General features: G+C 38.3%; 1 protein-coding gene across 2 annotated transcripts; it reads left to right on the top strand.

The window, feature by feature from the left end:
* The first annotated feature begins 2,402 nt into the window (after positions 1–2,402).
* Positions 2,403–11,610, top strand: LOC102689089 (myelin-associated glycoprotein). 2 transcript variants are annotated; one of them, XM_015368723.2, is made up of 8 exons: positions 2,403–2,540; positions 4,992–5,375; positions 6,540–6,827; positions 7,173–7,436; positions 8,004–8,273; positions 8,690–8,792; positions 9,748–9,913; positions 11,136–11,610. In XM_015368723.2, exons 1-8 carry the CDS (start codon positions 2,495–2,497, stop codon positions 11,220–11,222), a joined length of 1,608 nt encoding a protein of 535 aa, XP_015224209.2. In that variant the 5' UTR covers positions 2,403–2,494; the 3' UTR covers positions 11,223–11,610. The 2 variants fall into 2 exon arrangements, with proteins under 2 accessions (XP_015224209.2, XP_015224208.2); XM_015368722.2 differs by having other exon boundaries at positions 11,133–11,610.
* Positions 11,611–12,123: the final 513 nt, after the last annotated feature.

The following is a 12,123-nucleotide window of genomic DNA, read 5'->3' as shown; positions in this document are numbered from 1 at the left end:
CCTGCGATGGACTGGCGTCCTGTCCAGGGTGTACCCTGCCTTGCGCTCGATGCTTGCTGGGTAGGGTCCGGCATCTTGTGACACTGTATGATATAAAGCGGTTTGGTAAATGACCTGACATGACAATTTAAAGCAGGCTAGACCTGATGAACAGCCACTTCTTTTGCAAAACAATTATAAAATGTACGCTAATTGTAGGTAAAGTGCTGATCATATCTGATTCTTGATGAATTAAATGGAAATAAGCTGTTAAATAAAGACTCTGTGGACAGTCTTCTGTCCAATAAGCAGGCATCACGCCTGTTTCCTGTGTTTCTTGAGTTCTGCCTTGTGGTTTTTGAGATTCTGTGATTAAGATGAGAAAGCCTACGAAGAGAATTTCAGGAAACAGTCTAACGTGAATGTGACTCACCCACCACTGGTCTTACGGGTGGTTACAAAATTGAGAATGAGCAGGAAATTGACAGCTATGGAAATCAATAAGTAAAATAAGTAAACAGAACCCCCGACTTGTAAAGATTTCTGCCAAGAATATACCTGAGCAGTAAGCATGGTTAGAGGTGCTTGAGTTCTTTATTCTCTGGCACATCTTTGGTGAAAAGAGGATTAATTCAGGCACAGTAGGTTGAACATTTATTAACAGTGATAATGCACACACTATACCACACGCAACATAAACATACCACATACTGTACAAGTTACCCTACGTACAGGTTTACAGACAAGTTCCAGAGGCCCACTGTCCTAACCACCCAGAAAAACCCCAAGGTTTCCCAGTATTCAAACTCATTACTCCTATGAAAAACAAATAACAAAAAGCTGCCTTCTAAACTAAATAGTATATAATTCTGACAAACTAACACACTCAGGTGTTACAGATGTTTTATTTTGGCATTGAAACATTTGATATGCCCAGTATGTTTCAGGATGATAATATTATTTATATACTGTGTATTGTGTTGAAAAGAATGTAACAACTGTGTTTATGTTTGAAATATAGCTTGCGTTGAGAAATAATCTGAACTCAGATAAGGAAATGACTTGTGTTGGAAAATGTGAAGTCAATCTCTGGTTACCTAATATAGTCTGAAAAAAACAAGCAGGGACAGACTGAAGTTGGTGTTGGGTGTGTATTTGAAGGATGCACATGAATTTTATCAACACATTTTGAAAAAAACTATCTTGGCAAACTTTGTTGTTTTATTTTTATTGGAGTGCATAATCCTATTCAGTTTAAGGGGAATAGATCAGACAGTAGCAGACCTGACTCTTCTTAGTTTGCTGTGCTATGGAATGCAGTGGTGATGTAAGTGACTTCACAAATGGCATGCTTGTTGATAAAGAAAATAAATAAGAAACAAGAAACTGATGAACCAAAGGAACAAATAACAGATTTTGTATTTTTGGTGGAGACCTCTGACTCATCCCCTATGTCTGTGGACATAATATTGTAATTGCACCTGTAATCACAGATAGACCTGGATCCATTTTGTATTTATTTTGTTATAGGATATAAGGAGAATGAATTATTCTTTGTGTGTCCTATGTTATACAGTATGTCACAGGTTGAAAAATTTCATTTCTGAACAATTGCTTTGCTTGATTCAATGTTCATTTAGGATTCAAAGATTCATTTTAACATTGCCTTTGTGGTTTGACATATGACTGATGCTTTTAAAATATAGTCCACAACGTTCCTATACTGTGATGGACAGGCATCATGCTTAAAGTGCATCCTGCGTTGCGCCTGTTGTTTCAGGCTCTGGGTCCCCTGTGATCCTGAATTGGGTGAAACAGTGGAAGGATGGATTATTTCTATATGCAAGCCCTAGAGGCTCATCAGGCCACAGGCTCCATTATAGTGTAACAGCTGTACATATATTTCTATATATTATAGTGTTAACTTACAACAGAAATCTTCAGAGCACCCATAACCCTGGGTGCACTGGTGATACAGGGTACAGAAAGTTATATAAATGGAACAAAAGCAACTAGTTTTATGTGTCACCTGAAGACACCTGAAAAAAAGCTTCACAGCTGAAATGTGTCTCTTTTCTTTGCCTTTCAGCATGGAATAATCCTTGCCCAGTTCCTGTCGCAGCCTACAGTACCTGCTGAAACTAGTTTCATGAAATTAATACATATGGCACTGTCATGTACAACACTAATTGCAAGGAGTTTTTCCAGCAATTTTTGCTCAGGGCAATATTGTTCGTTAAATACACTGAATACATAATGGAATGTTTTTTAGTAAAAAGGGACTTTTGGAATAACGCTGTTCTTCCCTGTTTTATGGTCTTTTAAGCAGTGGGAAGAAGAGCTTAATTAAGAAATGAGGAAGACTTTGTGGTGCAGTGATGAAATGACTTAACAGCACTTTGAGTCATCAGGACTGCTGTTGCTTCTGGGTGACAGGCAATGATAGCTGTAAGCTTCCTAAAAACTCCCCTCAAGCACTCTGGCGAATGTCTGGCTTGGGGATCTGTTTGCTGTAATGGGATTCAGCCATATGCTCTTCAGTTTCTGGGCTCTTATACAAGGTGAGTCTTTCTTATCTTTATATTTTCATAGTAGTGTGTTTCTGTGCTAAATTTAAGTTTGGGGAGGTAATCGAGAACAGCTCAGACATACAAAACTAAGGTGAACCTGCACATGAACTTACTGTATACTTGTGGTTATGAAGGAGCGTATTTTGTTCATTTGCTTATGTATGCCATTAAATGTGATATGGGATAACAATTGTACATTACCTAATATTCTGTAAAAACGTGGAGAAGCACATGAAAGCTAATTAGGAATATTAGACCTTTATATGCAAAGGTTTCATATAAACGCTTTAGATTAGGAGTTGTAAATATCATTTAATAATGTATTATACATTGAATTAATTTAGTAATTCTGGACATAATAACCCTAACAGTAGCTTATTACTTCTATAATAAGAAAAAAAATCTAAAAACATTTCATACAGCACATGGTAATACAGACCACAACATATATCATAATGTTTTTCTTCTTCTGAAGAACTGAATGTAGGGTAAAGCAAACACTAACCTGCTATAATTACACAATCATCATTTCTGCATAACTTTTCAGGATATCTGATTGCACTTGCACTTGTCATAAATCAAAGTTTTAGCCTTCAGAGTTATTTACTGTATTAGAGGGAGAATCTGTGCTGATGTTTCAAAATAATCAGCCCAGAGCAAATCAAGACATAATGACAAGAATGAGATCCTTCGATCAATTAGTTAAAAAAAAAAACAAAAACAAATGAGCCATATGGGCTAAACTGACTATTGTATTACTTTTTTCTTGTATATGAAATAGCCAAATTTCACACTGCCTGCACTACAATGATATAGACCAATAGCTGACATCACCATCTTATGGCAACATAGGAAAACCACATTGTGGAACAGCACAGCTAATACCTCCTTTCAAACTCCTTTATGAGGAACTAAAACAGGCACAATACAGTAAAATACACAATTTTCCTACATATGAAATATGATGTACAGTATTTTCTGCATTTACAGAAGTTATCCATTACAATTCTGAACATGGCCAGAACTTCTGATCAAAGCCATTTGGGATAGTTTGATCATTACAATTCAGTAGTTCGGATAATCAAAATAAAAGATCATTTTGATCATATTAATGAGTGAAATGTATTCAGTTGCAATGCAAGGAGACAGGTAATTACTAGGTTTACCACATCTATAGATAAACCAGTATTTCAGTGGTTCTCAATTCTGGTCCTAGAGTACACCTGGGTTTTCAATACTTCATTTGCCAAGTTGAATGTGTGTCATCATCAGTGAAAGATACACCACTGCTGCAGTCTGTACCTTCCTTCCGTAAGGTGGTGTGGAACTTGGGGCCTGTCTGTACATGACCTGGTAAAGGTTAATTCCATGCTGAAAGGTAAAGAAAACCAACACAATGTTTCAGCTTAGGGTGTGAGGGAGAGGGGGTAAGTTTCTAGGGGCAGAAAGAGAACAAAGGACAGGGTAGGTGAGAAGGGGTGGGGAGCAGTGGGAAATGGGCATAGAGCAGGCAAGAGTGAGTGACCAAACTCTGGAGGACGAGTGGTGTATAAAGCCAAACTCTGCCAATGAACGGAAGGGATTTAGAAGGAGACGAGACTGCTGTTGAAAGAATGGGAACCCAGTTTAAGGGTTATTTACTTTAATAGAGGGAAAATCTATTTAAGTTTAAGAATCTATTAAGAATCTACTTAATCTATTAAGTTTAAGAATATCTTTGGTTTTTGATGTCTTTCTGCAATAGGCGTCCTGAAACTCCCGTGAAAGGATGACAGATGGAGACATCAGGGCCATTCTTGCTGAAATGGGGATATCAATAAACGGGCTTTTGCCTTTGGTATTAAAGTGTATTCTTAGTTAATAAAAACCACTGGAACTATGTGCACATGGTTCTTCATCTGATGGACTATTTTGTACAGTACGTCAGCATCTCTTTCACTTCCCCAATATAGGACTGTATATGCATGGCCATCACAGTGACATTAAGGGCAAAAACAAATGGGCAAGACCTGTTCCATTTCTTCCTTTTTTCTTAATTTAGAAATCTTGTGAAATATTCTCCATTGTCACATTACCTTAGACAGAGCAGTAGCCAGTGAAGAAAAAAAGGCAATCCATGTAGAGCAGTGGTGTAAAATCTGTTCGACTTCTGTTTTTGTGACTTCCTTGACTCCCTGTTGCAAAAATCCATAACAGCAATGGCATGTTTTCTTGCATTCAAACCAGTTAGACAACTGGGTCCCAGTGGTATGATATCAGATTGGGTTAATATAACTAAAAAGGACATAAGTAAAAGTAAACAGAAAAACAATTGTGATGTAACTTTATCCTTTTACACACTAAGTAGCTCTTTCTTTGTCTTTCTTTGAAAAGCAAGAAATTGTTTTCATCTTCACATTCATGCATTACTAATTTAATATTCTGCTTATGTTCTTATCTCAGGAATATCCAGTGAAGGAAACCACACAACATGGTCACTCTGGGTTCCAGGGAGCATATCTGCAGTGGAAGGCTCTTGTGTAATTATTCCCTGCACAGCTACATATCCAAGCGATATAGGAAAGACCCATGTAACTGTCCAGTACAAGAACCATAAGTTTTTGTTTTCAACCTGGAAAGTTTTATTTGATAGTGAAGAGCCAGAGAAGAATCAAAGGCATTTCCAGGGACGGACATCCCTAGTGGGGGACATGAGTCAGGGGAACTGCTCCCTGAAGATAGATCATGTTAAAACAGAAGACACAAAAGTTTACTATGTCTCCCTTAAGGTAAATGGACAGAAGAATTGGAACAACTTGCAGAAGGAGGTCAGCCTTAATATTTTAGGTGAGAAATTGTAACTTAAATGCTGGATGAAAATCCCAGTAAGATATCCATTCAATAGAACAGAAAACAGTTTAAGTAACATCATTGTCAAATGTAAAATAAGTACATATACAGTACATATATACAGATCATTACCCCATCTAAGATTTTTAATTCGTTAAAGATTTTTTATAAAAAAAAGATATTGATAAACAGGTTTCAGTGTGGAGAAGAGAAACCAGATACATTCCAAGACTTAAGGAAATTGTCTAAGATGATGGGATAAATGTCCTCCACAGTTTTGTTTCAAATACAGAACATTACGAGGGGACCTGGCCCAAGTATTGAAAATCCTTCAGAGCTCTGACCAAGAAAACAGTACACTTTATCAATAACAATCAACAGAGATGTCACAAGTGGAAACGTTGTGGACGTGCTTTCATATCGGGGAACAGGAGGTGCTAAGGGTTGTAGGAGAGTGAAACCAACCCAGTCATGTTCTTGACACAATTGCTTCTTTCAAGAAATAGCTGGATGAGTTGCAAAGATCAATAAGCTACTAACAACCAAAGGGTTAGATGGGACAAATTTTGTAACCATATTGGTTAATGTTCTTAATATGTTGCCAATGCAATACGGAACACAAATTGGTCTTGAAAAACAGGCATGCAGTATGATATAGTATGATATTTCATAATATACTGTAGGCCTTGACTGAAAATGGATTTGTCATCTTCCTGAAGTTCAGTTTGTTGATGTATGTAGATGGAATTTCATTTAATGTCTCTTCCTTCCCTATCTTGCTATGCCCAGTCTCTGGTGATCTTCAGAGATTGATCACCAAGATCATATTTAAAGAAATTATATACAACAAGAATGTGATTTGGTGGTGGTGGGGTATACCAGAAACTATAATGGTACTGTTCAAGAGGGAAAATTAATGGTGTTGAATCTAGAGTAGGTTTTTTGGTGGGATATGAAGATATGTGGGCTATCTGTATATACCCCTACACTCCTTGCCTTGAGAATGTATCAGTCTCACTATCTGCCTATAAGATGTGGAAGACTAGAGTCGGAGACAAATCATCTTAATTTAAAATTTTTCTACCACACAATTCAAGAATTTATTAAATGTTTCCAATGCATGACAAACCTATTCATTTACCATCTTTCTTGGCCTTTAAGAAAATGCAGAAAGGCCTGTGATCAGTGACCCTGGCAACCTAAGAGAAGCATTGCCTGTTACCATGAACTGCACTGTCAAACACAGCTGCCCTATTCAACCTCCTGTCCTGGAATGGAGTGGAGTCAATGGCACCATCAGTGATTTCCACACCCTTGGACACCAGGGGGTTTGGACCTACAGTTCCTCCATTACTTTCACACCTTCCTATCTAGACTGCAGGATCAGCTGTAAAGTAAAACATGTGGGAGGGAAGAGTGCTACAAGAGAAAGACTTCTGTATGTGAAGTGTAAGTGCTGGTTTATATAGTATGGTTTATATTGAGAGCAAATACAGAAATTGAGAAAAAAAATCTAATATTTGAGACAGTTATTATTGGTAAAACGTCAGCTCTAAACTTAAGACGGTAGATGTTGAACTTTAGAAAGGTACCTGTGAAAAAGGTTTAGGTTTATGCTGACACATCATTTTACTCCACTAGATAATGGGGTGAAGGCACTTTTTACTGAAAAATATGCATTGGAGAGCCACTTTGCCTGTGACCAGAGGGTTCGGTCGATCAAAGTACACAGCAGCAGAGTAAGATAAGGATACGACATTCAACCATTCAAGCGTCTTTTCTCATTTTTTGCAGTTGCTCCACGAGATGTACATATTGAGGTCCTTACAGTGAGTATAATAGAAGGATCTCCAGTCCTCCTGTCTTGTAACTGCAAGGCTGATCCCCCAGTTTCAAGGTATGAGTGGTTCTATCTGAAGGGAGGAAAAACCACCAACCTGAAACGATACACAGAGAGCACCAAGGTCTACAATGTGACACGAGACATGCAATTCTATTGTATAGCAGAAAACCAGCTGGGAAGAAACCAGTCTATTCCAATGTATCTCAGTGTAGAATGTAAGTTTCCTAAAACCATTTATCCACATAATCCCCCACTCATACATTTTATTTAGTGCTTTCCTTGCAAATGTCTCAAGGCTGTGTAAAAAAATTTAATTCTCTGCAAAATAATTTCAGAATAAGTGAAATAATAACTTTACAAAAAGAAGTAAATAAATTGACATATAGATTTATTACAGAAAATCCATCCTGGGTACAAGTAGATTAAGACAATCACTGAGGAGTGCTTGACCAGCCTTAGAAAATGCACAATGAAGTCAAGAACATGAACATGTTCAGTTTTTTTTTATCTATCCAATTTAATGTTTTGGCTGTTGAGTATGATTTTTTCAGAATGTTTCCAATAGAAGTGTCAGTCATGGTTTAGTGTAATAAAGCATAGGGAAGGTAACTTACCACTATAGAAAAACCACAGCAACTATTGTGTGATAATACAATTTTTGTGTTTTTTTTAAGTGGTAAATTTTCATAAGGAAGTGCTGAAAAATGGGCCAGTGATTACGACTCTCAATTTATTTCAGTAAAACTCTGATCACACTGTACACCTACAATTCTGCATTGCAGACAAACCCCACGTCACTGCCGAGTCAGAGTGCATCCTCAGTGGAGCTTTGGTGCAGTGTCACTGTGTGGTGGACTCCAACCCCGCAGCCAAGATCACCTGGAGTGTAAATGGAAGCACCCCCGATGACACCTTTAATTTCACGTTCTCCAGCCATTCTCACAAGGCCACTGCAACACTAACTGGGCCATTGCAGGCCAAGGTCAGCATCGCCTGCACAGCGTGGAACAAGCATGGCGATGACTCATATGTCCTGCCATATCAGACAAATGGTGAGATCATCAGGAACAATCCAGTGTGAAGATTTTCTTCTGTAGGATCCAAGTCCTTCCTATTTATCATCAACTGTGCATCTCGTGTTGGAATGGCTGTTATTCCAGAGAGTCTGAAAATCTTTATAAATCTCTTTGGCATTGTGCTTGGAAGCACTGTCCTTATGACATAATCATCTATGGAACAGAGCAATAGTTTCTTCTGAATTGCATTCCAACCTTGTTGTCAACCCCTATTGCAGCAGAACTGGCTTCACTCCTTCTGATGATCGTAATATTAGCCATGGGTTGAAGGTCCGTGAAAATCACGGACCAGGGTGAGCTAGTAGATCTTTAGGTATAAAACTAAGTATAAACATGTTTCTATACAAACATGTTTCTATCTCTATCTTTCATCTGTGTTGTTGTTTTGGCAGCTGGTCTCCTTTGGAAGATTCTCCCAGCTGTTGTTGTCTTGATATGCTTATCCGCTCTCTCCATCCTTATTGTGACGTGGCGCTGCAAGAAAAGAAGGAGGAGGTAAGGAACACAACATGTTGCTCTGGATGTGTGAGGTGAAACTGAAACTATCAGGTTATTTGTATGTTAGAGAAGCACTAGTGCAGTCCCCAAGCCAGTATAGACCACTGAGAAGCAAGTTCTCAATGTTCCCATGTTCTCAATGGGAAATAATGATCCAGGCAGCCTTGTCGTCTTCTTCAATTGTTCCATACACAGTTGAACCCCAGACTCTGGGAAAACTGGCCCTGGTGTGAGTGTGTGCGTGTCTGTTTCCATATATTCTTGTCACGCCCTCTACACCTAGAGGGTGCTGCTCTTCTGTCCTGTTCCTAGTTCCCTGTGATTATTCATGTCTTTCTGGTGTGTATTGTTGTGTTGCCTATTTACTTCCTGTGTCTGCTCTGCTCCTGGCTCAGCATTGAGGGTACGGATGTCGTGAGACCCGCCTAGTACCAGGTCACGTCACGTCCACGGCCTGAGGGCACAGGTTTCTCCCCCGACATCGTCTGACCCCCTGAGCCCGGGCTAACCTCCATGTTACCCCTTTTGCTGCTTCGCATAGGGTCTCTACTGCTCTCCTTGTCATTCCATGGCATGCCCTTTTGACATCCTTGAAACTTCTGTCTTTTAACTGTGTCTGCCCTGCAATGGACTGCTGTCCTGACCAGGGTTTACCGCTATATATCCCCACTGCTTGCCAAGAGGTAGGAATTGGCTCCCCTTGCGAACCTGAATTGAATAAAGTTGTTAAGAAAATACATGGTGATAATGACCCCTTGATGTATTGAACAGTAAAGTCTTTTTTGTAGGTCTCAAATGGAAATGTACTTTTGTTAGATAGGGTACCATATTTGAATATTGCTTACATGAGTGTTTTCTGCTGTAGGATATGACATTTGAAAACTGAGTTTTTTAGCATATTTGAATTTTTTTTAAGTCTTACTTAGAGAAAACTGTTGTCTGTTTATTCCAGGCATGTACTCAACTATCACAGACCTTACATTCCAAGAAACCTAGATATTTACCAGGAAAGCACTCCTCTCTACATGAACTACAACCTGGCAGATAACATCTATACCAATGGAAGCTACCAGATGCTCTATGAAAACTGCACTCCCTGCTTTGTACGCACCAAGCAGGTACATTCACGATTAGATCACATAACACATAATTCATTTTTCACCAAAACCTGAACATTCACAAGCATTTTAACTAAAGAGTAAAGCCCATAAATGAGTCCAGAGGCTCAACAGGCCAGTGATTGTATTTGCTTCCAAAGAATTAAGAGGACTAAAAGAACACAGCGCCCCCTGTGGAAGGGAGGTCTAGTCTATAGTAGTGTTTTGGGGACTTGTTTATTCCTCTCATTTTATTTAGTTCACCTTGGGAAACAGCACACTATAATCAAAAAACTTGAGACAGGAAATATTTGAATTCAGATTGTCCGGAGCTGGTAATAATCTATTAGAAAAATACAAATAACTTTCAGGATGCAAATAAAATTTGCCACAGATATAACTATTTCAGGTTTTCATGGAGGAATTTGAACTTTTAAAAAACATGTAAAGGTTTATTCCATGCTGAAAAGAGAGAAAAAGAAAACACAATGTTATGGCTGCGGTGCCTTCTTTGCTTTTTAAAAACATCGCTGCCTACTGGCTGGTACAATTGTGCAATCAAGGCTTTCTTTTCAGGAAGTGGACATTCTTTAACTCATTTAGATTCAGCAGTTAAAATCTCATATTAAAAAAAAACTATACATTTATTACTAAAAATACTAAGAATCTATTTTGATTCAATTTGGAATTCACAAAGGCATGTACTCAATATAGTGTTCCCTACAGATCCAGACCTCAATGGTACTTGAAACCACTAACCAGGGCCAGAGCAGGGCTGCACCCATCTCATGGGAGGCCATGACTCAGAGCTTACTCATGCATGTCTATCAGTCCCAAAACGTGCCAAGCAGAAGGAGTTTAGAGAGAGAGAAAGGGCAAGGACTCAATGGCATGGGGCCTGAATGAGAAGGTGACACTTGACACCCAGACAATATATAATTCTCCAGTAGCAGAACACCTGACCTTTAAACACAGAAGAGTTTGTCCATGGGTGGCTCTGTCTATGCTCTGAACCCATGATTAAATGATCAAATCTGAGTAGAGGCAGAGTAGAGCTACAGTACATCTGCCATGCATTCAAAGAGAGTGTTGCATCCTTTTATGGATGGGAATCCAGCAACCACATATGAAACATATTATGCTTTGATCCACCAACCACTAATAATTAAGTTGTGTGACATGTTTGCCCAAGACCTGTTCTGATTGGAGTGCTTTCATTATTCTTGCTGTTGGTTTTCAGCAGCAGAGGAGAGCTGTCTGGGCTTTAAGAGAAGTGAGGGAAGACCAGCACACAACCAGCGAAATTCCCGTGTACCTGGAAGTCATCTGAGGGAAACAACAACCAGTCCAAATAACCTGTCTGCAATGTAACACAACCAAAGAATTTTCCTGCCAATATCACAAATTCACTCGTGCAATTCGGGTGTGTTACAGATGCAGAACTCTCATCTGTGAAGCAACATGGGCCTCATTATGGTTAAATGACAAAATTAGCTAATCGTCCCGATGTTGACCCTTATCTGGGATTCAGAAAACCTTTAAGAATTTTGTATTTTTACTTTTTTAATCTACTTTTTACTCTATACTAATGAAACATTGATCTCACACCTTTTTCATTAAACCTTGTGAATAGTTACTTTAGTAACCGGCAGGCCGGTTCAGACAAACAATGACAACATAATGTGTAAATAATAAACTGCAACACGCTTTTACTTTTACTCACTTGTAAATATCATTGCAGGTCTTGGTTTCAATAAAAAAGTGCATTTTTGTAATGGTGAGATCTTAGTATTTTAACTATGGAAGAGAGATGATATGTACAGTATATTGGTCTGTAATAATTCTGAAACTGAAAATCAGACACAACGCACTTTTATCTAGTGAATTTCAAACAACTTAGCTATCTTTTGTTTATAGATTGATTATTTATTTGATTTTTTGATCAATGAAGGATAATACAATTACTAAATTTCTCATGAACCTAAGAGGTCCTAACATTTACAGTACAAACATCTGTAAAACAGTATACATTTGCAAAACTACAACTTAAATGTTGGTTTCAGTGTGATAAGTATACATACTGTAGGTATTATTTGTTTCTGAAGAAACAAAATATTGAAATACAGTATATAACTTTCAGGTGTTTTGGTAGGAGGGACTTCTAACAGAAATTAATGTCATGGTGGTCATCTTATAGAAAGAATAATAGACTTTATTTACAAATAGCACAT

The sequence above is a fragment of the Lepisosteus oculatus genome, chromosome 27 (assembly GCF_040954835.1).
Source record: "Lepisosteus oculatus isolate fLepOcu1 chromosome 27, fLepOcu1.hap2, whole genome shotgun sequence".
In the NCBI taxonomy this organism is placed as follows: domain Eukaryota; kingdom Metazoa; phylum Chordata; class Actinopteri; order Semionotiformes; family Lepisosteidae; genus Lepisosteus; species Lepisosteus oculatus.
This window is presented reverse-complemented; position numbering and strand designations above follow the sequence as displayed.

Excerpts from the sequence above, each read along its gene's own strand:
- LOC102689089 (XM_015368722.2), top strand. The coding sequence starts at position 2,495 with ATGGGATTCAGCCATATGCTCTTCAGTTTCTGGGCTCTTATACAAG. Across the intron at positions 6,828-7,172 it reads AAGACTTCTGTATGTGAAGT|TTGCTCCACGAGATGTACAT; the intron begins GTAAGTGCTGGT and ends CATTTTTTGCAG. Across the intron at positions 7,437-8,003 it reads AATGTATCTCAGTGTAGAAT|ACAAACCCCACGTCACTGCC; the intron begins GTAAGTTTCCTA and ends TCTGCATTGCAG.